Source organism: Ambystoma mexicanum, chromosome 3q, assembly GCF_040938575.1.
Source record: "Ambystoma mexicanum isolate Mex_15411 chromosome 3q, UKY_AmexF1_1, whole genome shotgun sequence".
NCBI lineage: Eukaryota > Metazoa > Chordata > Amphibia > Caudata > Ambystomatidae > Ambystoma > Ambystoma mexicanum.
The window spans coordinates 24,209,367-24,228,471 of record NC_090926.1 but is presented as its reverse complement, the minus strand read 5'-3'; the positions used below and the strand labels follow the sequence as shown (position 1 = coordinate 24,228,471).

Here is a 19,105-nt window from a genome sequence, read left to right as displayed (position 1 = left end):
TACACCATGAGGAAACCACGCAGGGGCACCCACAAGACGACTGGCAAACCCCCACAAGGCCTGTGGCAAGGCAACATGAGGCGTCCAGCCCCTCTGTGACACCACCGCAAATGGGCATGGCCCAGCAGAGGCAACAGTCCCTCGAGCACATGATCGTGCAACAGCAGCAACTGGCCACGCTCCTCAAGGAGCATGCTGCTGAATGTGGGGGTTCTAAGGCAGCCATTGAAACATCTACTGAGACACTCAGGGCAGAAATGGAGCGAAGTACCGAGGGCCTGAGGGAACAGATGGAGAGAAGCACCGAGAGCCTGAGGGGACAAATGGAGAGAAGCACCGAGAGCCTGAGGGGGGAACTGCATGCGACGTCCAAAGACGTATGTGGTGAACTTGCCGCTGTGCGCCGTGTGCTCACTGAGCTCTCACAAACCCTTAGGGACATGCATGGACGTGAGCAGGCAGAGACATCATCCGTTGCAAGTTCCGTCCAGGGCAGCCCCCAACGTAGATCTGGGAGGACCCGGCGCTCTACAGGCAGGGGTGCCCCTGATACCCGGAGAGGGGGCTTGCAATAGCGTCTGCCCACTGACAATGAGCATCTGTGGACACTGGTGTTCGGGGGGGAGGTGGGAGGGTGTAGAGGGTGTGTTGGGCTTCATTGGGTGGCGGGTCGATTGGGTGTGTAATGTCATTTCACATATGCAATACAATTCTTCACAATCATCCAATGAGATGTGTGGACATTGATCTTTGTGTACGAGGCCTATCTTTGCGTACAGTCCACAATGTGCATGTCCCAGACACACACAGTGCCACAAGTCCCGTGTCCATGTAACAGCCACCAGGCGTGAGTGCTAGAAGCATGCATCTATGATACTCTGACGAATCTCACGGGCCTCCTGTGACTCGCGGACTCCTTGAGGTGCTGCCACATCCCCGCCCTCATCATGACCATCTTCAGGTGCTTGCAGTTCTGCGTCGGGGGGCATGGCCACATTCCTACGTACGCACATGTTGTGTAGCATGACACATGCCATGACCATCTTTGCAACCTTCTCATGGCGGTACAGGAGTGCCCCGCCAGACCTGCTGAGGCAGCGGAAACGAGCCTTCAGTAGGCCGAATGCCTGTTCTATGACCACACGGGTACGTGAGTGGGCATGGTTGTAGTCCTCCTCATGCTGGTTCTGTGGGTTCCGGATTGGTGTAAGGAACCATCTCTTCAGTGGATACCCGGCATCACCTGTATGTGGACAACAAAGGATGTTTGTGGAATGTCATTGCTACGTACGCATCCCACCCCCTTCCTGCCAGGTCATTCACGCATCACCTACCCCACATTCTCATGCATTGAATGAGACTCACCGAGTAGCCAGGATCGGTGCCCTGCGTGTCGCTCCATGTAGCGTGGTATCCTAGAGTTCCGCAAGACCATAGAATCATGGGTTGATCCTGGAAATCGTGCACAACAATGTGTAAAGATCCTGTTGTAGTCACACACCATTTGTACATTGATAGAATGATATTGTTTCCGGTTGCGGTACTGGACCTCCATGGCATGTGGGACAACCAATTCCACATGGGTGCAGTCGATGGCACCAATGCAACCCGGTATGCCGCCAAGTGCATGGAATCCCACTTTGGCGTTTGTAATCTCCTGTTCCGAGCGTGGTAAAGTGATGTAGTCGTCTGAGTGCTTCAGGAGGGCATCAAGCACTTGGAATAGTGTCCGTGAAAATAGTGGCTGTGAGATGCCATGCAACTGTCCGACTGTGTGCTGGTAGGTGCCTGTGGCCAGGAAGTGGAGTACAGACACCACCTTCAGTAGGGGTGGGATGGCGGTTGGGCTATCTATCATGCTGACAAGGTCGGCGTGTGTCATGTTGACAATGGCGGCTATGGTGTCCCGGTCCAAGCGGTAGAGGGTGTGGATCTGCTCAGCTGTGAGGTTGAACGGATTAGCTCGGAGGCGTGGGATTGCGGGCTGCCTGCGTGGTGGTGGTGGTGGCTGTGCTGGTGGGCCTTGCTGCCCCTGCCTTGCCCTCCTCCGCCTCCTCCTCCTCCTGCGTCTCCTCTGTGCTGCCGGTTGTTGGAGTAGTTGGCATTCGTCTTCTTCCTGCAGTTGGAGTACTTGCAGTGCAATCAGGTCCCCCAGGCCCAACATCGCTAGTCCTGCCGGTAGCATTCTGGAGTGGGTGTGGTTGGGGGAGGGGGTTGGGTGTGCAATTTATGTGTGTTCAGGCTGTATAGCCTTCACCTGTGGTGATTCATTCCACCTGTGTCAGCTGCGATGCCTTTCGTGCGAGCACGTCCCGCACACAACGCTGCAATCCGACGCATGGCATCTTGCATTTACATTCATGTTTTCAATCCAGATGGCAGTGGCATATTGGTTTATTTGTTGATTCTGCTATTGTCCCATTGTTCCACATACTATATTAGCATTCGCGAGCAGACTTCTGAAGGGTCAGTGGAATGTAGTACTCGATCAACGGTGGACCCTCATGCAGCACTGTACCGACGTTCACCGACGGGAGGGGAGTCCCATTACTGATTGAGGCCAGTTGCCATTTTCACACACAGCCGCACTACATAGATGAATTTGTGAATATAAGCGTACACAGATGCCTTATCGACGTGATGTTGCAAATTAGGAATTCGAAGGACAGCGCTTTCGGGTTTCAACTAGCGGCGTGGAGACGCCCACAGGTCTGACTGGGAATATAACGTTCTATTGTTGAATGTCCTTGGGACAGGGCCCATGACGGGTATGCAATGATTGATATGAATTGTATGGGATGCGCAATAGCGTAGTGGACGATTAGGCAGGACGTTCCCAAATACATGTAACTTCACTACACTGGGAATCCGGGCAGGGGCACAGTGGATTTTGCAGGCTGCATTACGCACAGACTCAATGGAAATTTCTAATGTCATGTGAGTAGATATTCTGGCGTTTTCATACCGGGATGAGGGAATGATGGATGGATGGATGCATGGACAGATGATTTAATTGGGAGTCTGCCATGTACATGGCTATTTGGAATCTGTCCCCTTCCCCTGCGCTATGTGATGCAAAGCTGCCATAGTGGGACCATCGTCTGTCTGCCCTTGTTGAACCCTCCCTGTCTCGACGCGCCTTCAATCACTTGTGTCTATGCACGTTCATAATCCCATCTGATGGATCCTGTTCTGACAGGCGCATGCACACAGACACTCGTTTGTGATAGTGTATTCACCTCGATTTATGTCGTTATGATTCGCAAGTGATTTTCGGGTGGAGTTGGTCCTTTTGGGTGGGCTAGCATGCATATGGTTGTATGTTTAGTGTGTTGCATGTAGTGAGTTATTCGTATGGAGTTCGGATGCCCATGCCATTTTCTTTTTCGTTCGGGTGACAGGTATCTCCTCCCCTTCTGCCGCTGCCATCTGTACGCCACTCCTGCAGATGGCTTCTTCAGTCGACACCTGCAGCTTCGGGTTAATCAGTGGAGCTCCATTACGGTCTTATGGGACGATCGCCAATGGGCCACATGTCCTTACGCAGTACTAGTGGCTAGGAGCAGCATACCTACCTTCCAGCTGGACTAGTGCCTACTTCATGGGACGGCCCTGCGGTCCTGGGCGCTTCCATGTTGCCTTTTTGGACGTTGATGTAGCCCCTGTGTGCCATGAGGGTACAGGGCGTCACACAAGGGGCAGCTGGTCATTTATTGCGGATGCAGCCCACAGTAATGATAATCAGTTGGGAGTTTATGTTCGAATGGCTGTATGGGCTTGGTGATTTGGATGTGCATTAAATTTATATTCAGATATTGCCCGTGTGGCGTTATTCTTTGCTGGTAATGTGGCATATCCCGATTTGTGGCGCGATGTATTGTGGGGTGATCTGCATTGGGTTCCGGCTTCTGGGTACAGTTGTGTGGTACGTGCTTGTGCTGATGGTTGGTTTGGCAACTGGCAAGTGTACAGGGCTGGTGCGGTCTCCCTCAGGTTACTGCTTTGCATGATGATTTACGCTGGTGGCATGCGATGGGGGACTTGTTCATTTCACTGGTTGCATGGTGTGACTACATTGCGCCTACGGGGAGTTGTGCTATGTGGCCAGGTAGTGGAGTACAGGCACTCAGTAGGGCCATTTACGGTTGGTTCGCGATGCCGTAGTTCTCGCCATGGCGGAATGGTACTTTCCGCCATGCTTGATGGCGTTATGTGGATGTCCGCTGGGGTCGGCATTCGCGTACCGTTGCGCCATGGCGGAATTTATGGTTTTGCAGGGCGCGCATGCGCGTACTTGGTGCAGTTAGCGTTGGCGTTCACTACGGTGTCGCTGATGGCATTGTACTTTACGGTGACGGGTCATAATCGCAAAGGGCGGTATTCGATGGCGGGATTGCATTTCCGCCATCGTTTTTCGGATTCCGCCAGGGTCGTAATGAGGCCCTTAGCAAACTCCCTACTCAATACAACTCCATTACCATTGATGGCATCGAAATTAAAGTCGCAAAGGAAGTAAAAACCTTAGGTTTTTACCTGGACTCAGCACTCAACCTGAAAAAGCAAGTAAACGCCACAGCATCTGCAACTAGTTACACATGCAAACTGATCCATGCATGGAAACCATTCTTGACCACAGACAGCTGCATTACCATTGCTCGGGCTCTAATCCTATCCAAACTGGATTACTGTAATGCACTCTATCTGGGCAACAACAACCATAATACCAACAAACTCCAAACCCCCCAAAACAATGCTCTAAGAATGGCACTAGGGATCCCTAAAGGTCAACATATCTCGCACGAAAGACATTCAATCAACTGGCTAGCCATTAAAGACAGAATTAAATATAAATCACTAAACCTGACATACAAATGCATCAATAACAAAGCGCCCATATAGCTGACTGAAAGGTTCATCAAACATACTTCAGAACGACCCATTAGAAAGGCACACTCTAACAGCATCAGAGTCCCCAACTCCAAACTTAATAAAACAGGAGGATCCAGCTTTCCAGTCTTGGCAGCTCAACTCTGGAACTCTATACCAGACTCCTTTAGAGCTTTACCCTCCCTCCCCGCCTTCAAGACTAATGTTAAACATTGGTGGCACACCAATGACCTCTGAGGCCCGTACCCTGGCTTTGTATATATGTACACTCTGTATTTATCCTGTACATTCAGCTGACCGTAATTGTCTCTGTATTTTGTCTTATACTTTATTGTATTTTTATCTTTGCCTATGCACCTGTAACCCATATTTATACTGCACACTCATGTCAACTGTAATTATCTCTGTTTCGCCATCCTATCCTGTACTGTACTTTTATCTTCCTTATATACCTGTAACCTAAACTTTTGCAGGCGCCCAGATGCCTGACGGCCCGGCACATTATTCAAATAAATAAACAATACAACAATACAATATAATGAAGGTGCCTTTGCTATATTTGAGGCAGACACCTGTCAATATATTGGGTCGAGATTTAATGACAAAGTTGAATATCACAATCTCGTTTACTGATGAAGGCATAGTGTGTTCAACACCAGGAATGCATTATTTAAACGTGAGCAAATTTATTATGGCATTTTCAGGACAAATAGCCATGAGAGCAACACCTTTAGAACCAGACGTTTTTCATTATGGAGTGCGCATTTTATTGACATGGCTGCAAGGCCTAGTAAGCAGAACAATGAGAATACCTGATGAATTTCTGTTTAGGCAGAAAATAGCTATGCGTGAAGAAGAGAGGCAAGTTTTTCCCTTAGAGCTGCAAGCAGCCATAGTGCGAGGTGAAATGGCTTTGCTTGATGAGAATGATGACAAGGACAGACGATGGTGTGCAGTAATTGCCATCGGGGAAGGTTACAGATTGACTTACGTCACTGATGATGATCTATTTGGAGATCATCCATCTGATGACGAAGTGATATTTGAAATAAGTATTACTTACTGGATGAGAGCAATCAAACAAGAGGTGCCTCAGAAAATTATGCTAGCACAAAATCATCTTGAGTATTTTGATGAAGACATGGCAAAAGTGCCAGCTTCATTATGGACCACCGGCCGCTATGATATAGGCCTGTTAAAGGGGGTGGGAGAAGTAAAGATTACATTGAAACCAGGAGTAATGTTACCTATAGCACGACAGTATCCCATGTCTCGAGAGGCAGATGGAGGTATTTTTGAGACGATTTCCGCCATGATGAATCAGGGTATCTTAGTGACGTCAGAGAGACCTTGTAATACAGCAATTTATCCCGTGAAAAAAGGGAAAGGGAGGTCTTGGAGACTTATTCAAGATTTAAGGCCGATAAACCTTATGTAATATACCTGTTGGAGCACAATGTTTCACTGTGATTGATTTGAAAAATGCGTTTTTCTCAATCCCATTGCACAAAGATTCGAAGGATCTGACGTCATTCACGTTCCGACAGACTAAATTGAAAAGCACGGGTTTGCCTCAAGGGTATTGTGAGTCTCCATCAATTTTCAATAGAGTCCTGCAGATGGACTTGAGCAATATTGCTTTAGAAAGTGTTGTGTTGCAATACGTAGATGACATTTTAGTATGCAGCACTTCAGAGGAAGAGTGCAGATGCGATTCTGTTCAGATGATGATTACACTTGCTGACAAAGGATATAAGGTTGACAAAGAGAAGTTACAGTATTGTCAACAAGAAGTGTTATACATTGGCCAATTGATTTCACATGAAAGAAAGAAGGTTACTCCTGAGAGAGCTGAGGCTATTTTAAAAACTGCTAAGCCACACACGATAAAACACATGGAAAGATTTCTGGGATTATGTAACTATGTCAGAGCATGGAACTTTGACTACAGCTCATATATGAGGCCTTTATTGCAGGCTTTGAAGAAAGCACATGCAACACAGGAAAAAATCGTGTGGACTGAGGAAACGGAAGGAGCATTTGACGAGTTGAAAAAAGCGATTTGCACAGCTCCAATTTTAAGGATTCCTAATTATGCTGACCTAGTGGCGCTGATAGTCACGCTTGAGAATCATGCAGACCAGGAATTAACAGTGTACAGTGACTCTGCCTATGTGATGTCAACAGTGCTGGCAGGGTTAGCACGTTGGAAAAGGAGGGGATACCTCTGAGCAGATGGCACGCCAGTGTAGCACGCCGCCTTATTGGATAGGCTTATTAAGGCACTGCAACTCCCAGTGGCTATCAAGGTCGTTAAATGCGCAGCACATACTAAAAGGGCAGACTTTATCTCACGTGGATAGCAGCAGACGATGAAGCAAAACTCGCTGCACGTTCAGAAAATATAATGACCTTTGAAACGCCTGATTTATGTGAGAAAATGGTTGTGATGATGATGGATGTGTCTGAAAAATATAGTGATTTGTCTAAAACGCAGCTTATGGAAATTCAGGAGGAAGCACCTCAAGACGAGAAGGATTTGTGGACGCAAAGAGTGTGTTCTTTAAACCCCTCTGAAGCATTGTGGTGACAAGACAGCACTGGTAAACCGATAATGTCTGTAGCTTTATTAAGGGTGGTGCTGGAACAGCTACACTACCCTGCGCACACAACTAGAGAGAACCTCGCTGCAACTATTGCAGAGTATTGGTTCGTACCAAATTTGTTAGAGCATGTTGCATTCTATGTAGTGAATTGCATCGTGTGTCAAAAATATACGGCTGGGCATACACTGCGCACAGTTAGGGGAGTATGTAATAGATGTAGATACATGAATGTAGTAGTTTGTCCCTTTTCAAGATGTATTGAGGCTGGTCCGTGTACACATCAAGATGCTACCTGTGCAGCCAAATTCAGATGGGGAGTATGTGAAGTAATGAGGTCAGATAATGGCCCAAACATTTGAACAGATTAACTTGTTGCTTGGTATAAAGCACACGTTTTCTTTGGTTTATCATCCACAAGGAAATGGAATCTGTGAACCGCTCAACGGCTTGCTTAAAGAGAGGATAGCCAAGTTGAAGCTTACCTTGAAGAAAGGGTGGTTGGATTGCCTACCACTGTCATTATATGCATTGCGGTACCAACCAGGTTCGGACCACCATCTCACCCCCCATGAGATAGTGACAGGGAGACGGATGAGGACACCCCTCACGCCTCCATCCAGAGTTAGAAGTGATGCTCAGCCTACCGCAGAACTGTTAGAAATGGAGCTACGTGAGTATCTTATGTATATGACTTCAAGTATCTCTGTCATTTCAGGTCAGCTACGGCGAAAAGGGTGTGGGGCAGTACAAAACACAGTAGGAGATGCTTCAACAAGTAGTGTTCAAAAACATTGTGTACCCCAACTATTCTCTGGAGATGCATTCATAATCCGGAATCACAGAATGAAGAAGTGGGACGAACCCCGCTTCAACAGCCCTTTCATTGTGGAAGAAGTCCCGCCGCCTGCAGTCAGCCATCTCTGAAAGGGTTAAGGGATGTTGATGCGAACACTCTGCACTGTCATTTCCGGGTGAAATTAAAATATTTTGTTTTTAAAGCCACAGGCGCTTGTTAGACTTTGGACTGAGGCATACTTTAAAGCCTTGATAAGAAGAGAAATATGCCAAATTCTGAGTTCATTTTTGACAATTGGAAAAAAGTACAGTATCCTGATTCATTTCATACTGATTTCCTGTTTGGATTTGCCAATGGTGTTATCCAATGACAACGTTTCAAGGATCGTATTTGAAGTTCTTCTCTTTGTTCTGCGCTCTTATCCGGCTATTGTGGGGAGAAGTTCTAATATTTGTGTTTTCCTGCAAGATCCTAAGAATGGTCCCATTGTAAGAAGACTACTCGCAGCAATCATCGAGCAAGTTTTGCAGCTGCTAGAGGGAAAGGACAAATTCTCCTATCCACTGATGATTTTCACAAGCTTGTCAGTAGGGTTTTCTATCGTCTGGTTGAAGAATACCCACATATTGTTGGAAGACACACAGATGTGCACACGTTCCTAAGGGATGCACAAAACACTGCAGCATTGAATGAAATCTTAAGGGGCGTCATACTGCAAGTGAATGCTTATGCTGCGAGAAATCTGAGATCAGAGTGAAGCTTTCCTTCCAGGGACAGATTGAGAGGTTGCTGATAAAGAAAGACTCTTGTTTCATGCTGAAAGAAGTTCATCATGTTGTCTGGTCTAAGGCAGATTCGAGGAGTGGACTGGGAGCTAGTGTATGTCGTTGAACTTGTCTAAACATACTGAGAGCTGTTTCTTCTTGCTGGAGAGGCACCTACATTTCGTCTGGTTAAAAACTGTTCCAGGGAGACATCAGGAGTTTGTTCTTATCATCCAGAAGGCAGACAGCAGATCAAGGACGAAATTGCTGATGTCAAGACAGCAGCTTCCAGAAGCAGTATGTAATGCTGATGTGTTAAAGATTACTTTTTCCTTCCTTAGGCAAAATGGGGAGTGTCAACAGTAATATAATAATTCCAGATGCAGGGAGACGTCGACATTGTCCACGAAGTAGATGCTGAAAACTGGCATACATTTGGGTTATTTACGCTTGCTTTGTGTTCATAATCATAATGCTTTCACTGACAGTACTGACATCGTACTACCTTGATGTACATGGAGCTAAGACTCATGTGAATCTTCCTGAGAAGGAAGGTGTAATCGTGGCAACTACTAGGCAGCCAAGACCCTATGTAGTTATTCCTGTCCCAAGGAAAGATGAAAAATTGCCTGCACTTGAGATAAGTGTCACTAATAATCATTCACATGCAACAAGTGTCTTAGAAACTCTGTTTGAACACAAGAAACAGGCTTGGCAAGACAGGCAAGACAAGAGGTTGTTAGAAGGTGAGCCTATACAAGTAATGCATGCAAGCACACCTGTTCCTGTGATAAATGACCCAAAGATAGTCCAGAGAAGACAGACACACATGGAGCTTTTGCGAGACATTTTCACGCCTAAATGGTATGTTGAGAGGATGAAACTTGCTGAACTTTCTCCTACTCAGGGAGCACTGATAAATGTTCCTGTAATTGATCCAGTCAGAAGGGGCTACGCTAACACACTTCATGACACAATTATGGAAGGTCACATGAGAAGAATGAGACCTATAAGAAGCACTCAAGAAGATAATTTTGAATTCAATGATTACCTGGACAGCACAGCTCACTTGGGAAATAACATATGGTATCAGCATATGAAAGAAGTAGGAAGAAGACCTTTGAAGGGGGAATGCCATACAGTATGGGGAAATCTAAGATCTTTATAGCCATTGAAATAGATGTTCTGACTGCACACTGCATATTACATCTAACATTCTGTAGCACGAGAGGCCAGTTCATGGGTCGAACAGCCTATCTCAAAAGGGCAACTGAATGCACAGATCCAGATGAAGATAACTATATCCAAGACACAAAGACAAGAAAAAAGCCCATACTAAGAATCATGTGATCAGATACGAAAAACCTGGCATAAAAGGAGCTGGAATCAGATGGGAAGTAAATAAAAAAACTGCTAGTTCCAGGAAAAACTGCAGAAGATATTCGTTGATGGAAGAACAGAGACCAGATGCAGATTTGGGGAACTGTGTTATCACCAGATGGCTGGAAAGAAGGTGTAGTGATCTGCAGAGATTGGGTGATAATGGGTCACTACCAACCAACTATTGAGAATGCACAGAAGTTGTGTAAGCCTCCATGGTCGAAACTTGCTAAGCTACTGACATGGGTCGAAGACAGAGGAGAACCCTTGCAGATAGTGCCTTTGGAAGCTGTGCTTCAGAAACAATGCCACAAGAAAAGTTGGAGAGAACCAAACTGTGGGAGAATATTTTAAGCTCCAGGAATGAACATTGGGACAGCAGTGATCATGGATCATTATTGGGCTTGTGGATCCAAGGCATGCATGAAGTTACCCAAGGATTGGGGGGGATATGCACATTGTTAAATGTTCCAGCATTGGTAATTCCAAAGAGTGATCTAAGCCTCAACAGTTTTCCAAAAGCAGATGCTCACATGAGGACAAAGAGATCTGTGGAGATGATAAAGAGGATAAAGACAGAAAACTATTTCTCAGCCAAATCAATAGAAGCTTTTGACTCTATCCCCTATGAACACAGATTGTTCAGCCAGACTTCTTTAGTGTTCACGTTGATTTTCATGCCGAGAATCCAGGTTGGAGCAATTACAAAATGGCTACAGATCACCAGGAATTGCTGCAGACAATTAACACAACTATAAACACATTCAATGCTATCAGAGAAGAGATGAGAGCCATAAGAATGATGACTCTTCAGAACAGATTTGTCTTGGACATGATTACAGCAATGGATGGAGGTGTTTGTGCATACATTTGAGAATCATAAACAGAAGTCCACTAGACCTAACAAAACAATAATGACTGCACACTTCATGAAAATCACAGTGTTTTACAGTTTCCAATCCCAATAATATTTCTCTGCATATTAATGTGCCTGTTGTAGAGATTTGAGCAGCCTGCTTATTATATGATCCAGTTACAGTTAGATGACTCAGATGTCTAATGAGTCTACTGAAGAGATGTGTGTGACTTTCAAGTCACCAGTTCCAAACCCAGAAAGAAAATAAGTGGGCTTTTGTGCCTGAAAAAGAGATCTGTACAAAGCCTACTTTCCACGGTTGTATACTAATTGACCTTTTCACAATTGACCTTGGGAGAATTGACCTCGGGAGAATTGACCTAATTTAGAAGGTCAATTAGGACATATATGCGAGGGGAAACCCCCTGCAGCCCCCACCCAATCCAAAACCCCCTGCACCGCCCCACCCAATCCCCTTATATTATTTATAATCCAAAACCAACCCAATACATATATAAAATAACTAAAATAATATAAAGGTCAACTGTGCAGAAGGTCAATTAGGACCACTAAAATTAGGTCAATTGTGCAAAAGGTCAATTGTAAAAGGTCAATTTGGGTAATACCCTTAGACGTGACTGATCCAAAAGTTAAGCTTCCACATCTAACATGTTTTACCATTAATGTACATTAAGGACATTTGATTATTTACTTGGGCGAAACCAAAACATTTTGAAGGTAAGGGAACACATTCACAGGGAGATAAGTGATTTGCCCAGTTTAGAAGCCACCTTGATCAAGAAGGGATGTTCAGGTTAGGATCCAGATCATCTAATTCTAAAGTCAGCAACGTGGCATTTCACTTCATTTCCTCTATTGCCTTTCTTGTTTGTGTTTGCATAACTACTGGCATGTGTTTGTTCACAGCACTACCTTGTGCCCTACATGGAGTTGGTAGTGCTCCTTTTCGCTGTGGAAGACACAGTCAGATTTTCTGATGTATTCTTTGGCTCATCTAGGACTACTTCATTTCTATATTTCCACTAAAAATCCTTTTTGCTCAATGTATAACAATTGGGAATTTAGGGAGCAAGTAAAATATCCACAGACGTCTTCCTCCCAAGTTAAGAAATTTGAAAAGACAACTCTTTTAGATAAGATGTCATATTAATTAATACACTTTATTTTACGTCAGTCACCTAGGGATATTCAAGCACTGTAGCACCATTTCTAAGTTACTGACTGAATCTGCTAACCAGAGAAAAATGTCAATTTTAGCTGTGACTCAGACCTGTGGGAAGGGCATTACCCAAATTGACCTTTTGGAATTGATCATTTGCACAATTTACCTAATTATAGTGGTCCTAATTGACCTTCTGCACAATTGACCTTTATATTATTTGAGTTATTTTATATATGTATTGGGTTGGTTTTGGATTATAAATAATATAAGGGGATTGGGTGGGGGATTGCAGGGGGGGTTTGGATTGGGTGGGGGTTGCGGGGGATTCCCCCCGCATATATGTCCTAATTGACCTTCTAAATTAGGGCAATTCTCCCGAGGTCAATTGAGAAAAGGTCAATTAGTATACAACCCGTCTAAGAGCATGAGTAAACACATGCTGAATGAGCCCAGTGCTTAACCCTGGTGCTATCCAAGGTCCTTCTAATTTATTTGATTAAACATATGTGAAGTGTAATTTTCCTCAAGCCTTTGCTCATCGGACCCCTACAATCCAAAAGTTGACAATCAAGAAATGTTTCCCACAGTGAGGGAAATTTTGCACTAACCCTGTTCCCTTGTTGGTCCTTGTTTAGTACTCCTGGATAAGTCTTTGTTGTCAACAATGTTTATCTTGTTTTTCTTGTACTTTAGCGCTAATATGCTCAGAAATTTAGGGCACACTCTAAACATTCCTGCCACACACAGCAAAATCAGTATCTTGAAATTGTATCAAACAGAATACCAATGCCTGGTTTGAAAATAGCTCTGTAATAGCACGGCATGCTTAAAACAATACACGGGAAGGCTCCCCAGAGCAAATGACCAAGGTAATGAATTATTCAAATCATTTCCATCCATCACTCTTCAGTGTTGAACAGTCCCCTCAATTGGCACAGGTATGCCGGACGTTGTTGTGTGCATGATCCCATATTACACTTCACTGAAGACACCCAACAAAGCCAAACCATTTGTAGTGTAGATTGTTGTCTCACGCAGAAGGGATGTGATCTACAAGCTCACCTCAATTACACCTCTAGGGCTGGGATGAAACCTCATTTTCATATGGCTTTCCACTTGTGTAATAACACAGTTGACCAGTGCAATTGCCAGTGGTGATAATACATTCAAAGTTCTTGAATTCATCATTTTTCTGTGTAGAGACCTAAAATATGCATAGCAGGGTATTTTATAGTCAGAAACAGTGATAGCCATCAGAGGATATCTGGGGTGCTCTAAGGGTATTGGATAGGAACTACCTTGTTTGGTAGATGCCATTTCATTTCATCCAAAATAATTAGCCATGGCAGGGTATTCTCTTTTTCGAGGATGGTGGTGCTCTATGGAAAAAGTATGCATTTTAGGCTAGTCCTAAAGGAAAGATTACTGGTTTCAGTTCTAAGCTTGCAGCGACATAAATTATGTCTTTCCCAGCATAACATGGTACTCTGATACACCAAGAATGTATTTATGCATTTGGCCTAAGCAGCAGCACGCAAACAGTGCAGAAATCAATGTCAGGGGAGTGGCATGATTCAGGGCCATAATGGTGGCCTGCTGCACCAAGAACAGACTAGCTGCAATTTTCAGCATGATCTTTGTAACAAATATATCGGTTGGAGAAGAGGCTATGGTTCTCAAGTTCTTAGATCCTGGCACTAAGGCTTGCAGTGGTGACTCGTGTATTGTCGAGGCTTCTGATATTATAGGTTTATGTTCCTTTAAAAAATGCCTGCTTTTATAACGTTGCATTCTCTATAGTTAAATAGCTTTGAAGAGACGATGGTAGTCATGGCCAGTCCTCACTTCCTTTTCGGTCAGGTGGTAAGCTCACAGTATATGAGATATCAGGAAAGAAATTCACTGAAGCGATTTCTTTTATTTCATCTCCATGTTGGTTGTGCTGTGAAACCTTGCGTTGGCTTTGATGGACTGGTCCTAAGACTGTTTACTGATGGTCTTCTGCGGTGGAGTTATTTTCTACTGTGTGGTTTTCCCTCCAGTTAGGGCTCTTATGCATGTGTCATATCACATTCCTCTGTGTGTGGGATTGAGACAGCAAAGTGGCTTCAGGGAAAGGTCACCCATATCTAATTGGAAAGGAGAACTGCGATGAGGCCAAGCCACACAATTCTAACAGCATGACTCCATAGTTTCAATACAGTGCTACATTACATGGCAACTAAAGAAGTCTGCACAGTCTGGTGCTCTCTGTTTACTTACAATGAGCTTGTTCACTGCCTCCTTAATTTTGTCCACCTTGGCTTCCGACAGCCCCTTGATGTTGCATAGTGCCTTCTTTGTGGTCATCTGAATTCCTTTCACTGTGCAAATTCCCACAGACTTAAGTTTCTTTATGTCAGCCACATTCTACTCTTGCAATAACACATAAAGAGAACACTTCAGGTGAAGTTAGTGTAAATGACAACAATAGATAACAATTGGAATTATCAGTAGAACATCCAAGCAAATGGAAGCAGCATCAACAACATCAGACCATACTGTCTTTCAGACGTAGAATATGCACCTTGGGCAATGGAAGATCAGTGCAACACAATGTTGGACAACTACGACAAAACTGTCAGTCTGCGATACAATACCTTGAGCAACGGAGGATATAAAACATTTGAAATTGCTGTGGGCAGTACAACACTGGGTAAAGAAGAACGAGTGAGAAGGTAAACAATGTATGGCATAGAAATTGCTCTGTTCTTGGCACTTCTGCCACTTCAGTTAAACGAATGGAACATCTTTCCTTTGGATGAGCCTGAAGCACTTACCCTAGTGCGATATGATAATAGCTATTAAAGCCCAAGCTTAGAAGTTTGAGTGGAGGCTGTTACCTTATCTTATGTTAAACTAAATTACAGCATGCACACAAAAAAGAACAGAGGGAGGCAAACAATCAAATATTGAGGTTCTTGGGGAAAGTGAAAATTGTATTTTACGTCCATAGTCCTCTTGCTGTCATGCTTATGGGATATTGTCCCCAGAGTCATGACCAAAGCATGAAGTGAAGCAGCACTGATTTAAACAAAACAATGTTAGGCACATGCATACATGCAGCCATGCCTATGATAAAGGACCTCTCTTATTGCACACTGCCTACCCAACTGTCAGTGCTTTCATCAGCAAAAATATCACCGAGTATCTTACTAGAGGGATGTCATGAGGGCAGTATGAAAGAAAGAGGCCTATGTACTAGAAGTACAGTAAATACTACAGTGAGTAAATATTACTAGCTCCTATGTGCCAGACCATTTCCTCCATTCTTATGGGAGAATGCAGAACAACCTCCAGAAAATGGGAGGATGGTAGGAGAAATCCAAGTTATCCAAAACTATCCATGAGACAGGTTGGCCAAACTGGGGGACAGTTCACGAGCTTGGACCCATTGACGAAAGCTTCCAGAAGCATGGGACTAGCCCACATTTTCACCTTGCAAATATTGCAAATGTTACAGAGGCAGCTTTCACTCTAACCAGGTCAGTGTGACTACCCTCCGTAGGTTCAACCGTTCTCAGCTTGTATGGCTCCAGGATACAAGACACTAACCATGAAGTGATGGTTGTATTAGCAGCCTGTGTTCAGGAAAAAAAACACTGTAAGTGAAGAAGTGATTCTTATATTTCCTGATAGCTTTCATCCAGTTCAAGTAGAATTTTGGGGTTTTCCTACATCATACATCAAGGTTGCACAGAGTCCTTTCAGTTTCAGTGTCCGGAGTAGAAAAGAAAACAGGCAAACAAATCTCTTTATTGATGTGAAACTTCAACAACACCTTTGGCAGAAAGGAAGGGTGGGTATAGAGCACCATCTTGTCTCTGTGAAAGTTCAGAAAAGGCTTTGCTAAGCATCACTAATTCCCAGCGATTACCTCCTCCCATGTGACCAGGGGACGGCAGCCGCTACACGATCCTGACCCTGGGGTGGTAACATGAGACAGGCTCATGCGGAAGGATATGATTTCCCGGTGGAAGGTGGTGAGGGACACCAATGGAAGAAACGCAGTATTCCTCCCTTTCTCCTGAAAACCCCTATGACAACCAAACTTGTGATGCATAGTGCCATTCTAGTCAAAACCCCATTCCTACCTCCAACATATACAATACAAACATAACATCTTGTGTTTCCGGTGTTTTTCCAAGTACAACTCCTAATCAACATTATTTTAGAAATCCCCTAAACTTTAGAGACTTCAACTCCCATAAAGCCTCAATTACCGAGACGAGGAAGAGGAGTTGATGCAGATTGTAGGAAATTCAAAGGTGGCTGTGCAAACTAGTTGTTTGGTTAGGTCACAAGTGTGTGAGAAATTTAAAAATGACATCCACACTCAAAGTGAAAGCAGAATGGGAGAGAACCGCACCAAAAGAAGTCAAGAGAACAGGGACAACTATGCGGCAGCTCGCAAACAGGAGAATCACATAACGGTGTGGTGAGAAGGAAGGTGAGATGCAGCTGGCACATTTGAACGGACCACTGGAGTGTCCAGAGCAGCAGAGAAGGGCTTGCAGATACGGCCGTGCTGAAAAGCAGCACTCTCCAGTCCAGGTCACAGTGAGAAGCCGGCGGGAGAGCACAAAGCTGAAAGGAATGCTTGAGGAAGATCTGCAGTGGACAGAAGGCCGTCCCACAGAGGAAGCTTCCTTGCAGAGACCCACTACGCATTGGTAATGCTGCAAAGTACCGGTGAGTCTGCCCAGAGGCATTGTGGACCCCGGGGCATACCAACAGGCATGTACACAAGTAAATGAATTAAGAACATTTGAATACCGACCAAATAAAGTGCAGTGACAACATTTGAACAAGTCCCATGTATGAGATGTCAATGCAGGGAAAGTTGGAGCAAGTGTTACCCTAAGCAAATAAACACCAATGAGATAAAAACTGCGACAAAACTTGACAAGTCCTCATGTATGAGAAATCAGTGTGGGGAAACATAGAACAAGCAAATAGAAACACAGTGAACTGATACAACTGTGGCATACTTAAAGGACAGTGAAATTGAAAAGAAGTCCTGGTGAAAGAAGTACGCTGAGGCAGTTGACATTTGTGGGGTGCTGGTGATCCCTGGCATAGAAGTATACGAGGCGATCTGCAGGACCCCAGAGAAGGATTCCTGGCAGGTGAGTATACCTGGCAATCCACCAAAAGTATAGAACGTTGTAAAACATTATGACAAGGTACCAGGGGATCTAAGAAGACCATCAAGGAAGTCCTGGTAACCAAATATACCTTCCATTTGGAACTGAATACAACCTTTAAAATTGTAGGAAGATACCTGGCAGAAGAGTACACTAGGGGATCTGAAAAACCCATAAAAGGATACCTGGCAGGGGAGTATACCAGGAGATCCGCCAAAAATGTAAAAAGGAAGCCTTGGCCGCCAAATAGACCAGGCAATTTGTTTGATTTAATCTTTGTATTGCATTTAAAACAAAAACTCACACAGAATGAACTAAGAAGTTTAAAACTGTGGGAAGATACCAGGCAGGGAAGTACACCAGGAAGTCCTTTTAAGTTGTAAAAAGGGAATGTAACCATGTTGCAAAATACCTGGCAGAGAAGTAAACCAGGGAATCTAGAAAGCAACGGAAGGAGGTCTTGGTGAGTAGAGCCATTAACCGTTTGAAGTTGTGAAGTTGAATTGGGACAAGATACCTGTCAGGGGAGTACACCAGGAAATCTGAAGAGTTTTCAAGAGGATTCCTGATGAAGAAGCACATCATTTACTCCACCCAAGTACAGAAGAAGTTAAATAAACTCTTGTGTGGAATTTCTAATCTGAATAAGAACTCTTGTTACTCCTCTATAAAAAAAATAAGAAGATGAATGTTATGAAACCCTTTTGTGTATTCAGTACAAAGAAACCAAGAAAGAGTTGACTGTTACACAAGAACTTTCTGAGCCTAATTTAAAGAATGAAATGAACTGTTGTTTGAAAGAGACTCCTTTCTGCCTAAAAGACCAGGGGAAGGGAACAACCCTCAAGATCCAAGGGTTTCTCCCTGGAAAAGACTATTCTATTGGATTTACTCATTTACTTTTGATTATGAACACTTTTTTGCCAATCTAAGTCACAGACATTTACTTAAACTCTTATTTGTTCATTTCTAGTGTGAGGGGCAGATTATAATGTTTTGGACACAACAACAGTTTTATAAGTTTAATTACTTGACATATACGGATCTTTAGTTTTACATTCCTAAGCAGGGAAGCTCTCTTTAGGATAGGGATAGAGAGGCATTCATCCAAATTATTTCTGTTTAATGAACATGTCTGAAACTGAGAAAACTATACCTTTGTGTCCGCCTCTCATTTCTGACCCCTCACATGACGTAATGGCAACAAAAAGGCAGTCTTATACATAACCGTTTGCAGACTAATTGAGACAATAGGTACAAAAATCTGAATCCTCAGAGAAGACAGAACAATGTCAAGGTACAACACCAGTTGTGGAGGGGTATGCAAGAGTAAAGCTTTACGATATAAAATGTCTCTTTGCCAACAGATTTGAAAAAGAAAAAAGCAGAGCAATCAGAATTTAGAAATGCTGCTATTCCTGACAAATATGTACAAATATGTACAGGA

The 19,105-nt window shown here is 44.1% G+C and overlaps 1 protein-coding gene across 2 annotated transcripts in view; it reads right to left on the bottom strand.

The window, feature by feature from the left end:
• DMC1 (DNA meiotic recombinase 1) overlaps nucleotides 1–19,105 on the bottom strand; it is a 1,020,186-nt gene that overhangs the window by 757,250 nt on the left and 243,831 nt on the right. For both annotated transcript variants that reach the window (XM_069652814.1, XM_069652812.1), the window contains exon 4: nucleotides 14,735–14,881. In XM_069652814.1, coding sequence (XP_069508915.1) covers nucleotides 14,735–14,881 — 147 coding nt within the window. The remainder of the gene's footprint in view (nucleotides 1–14,734; nucleotides 14,882–19,105) is intronic.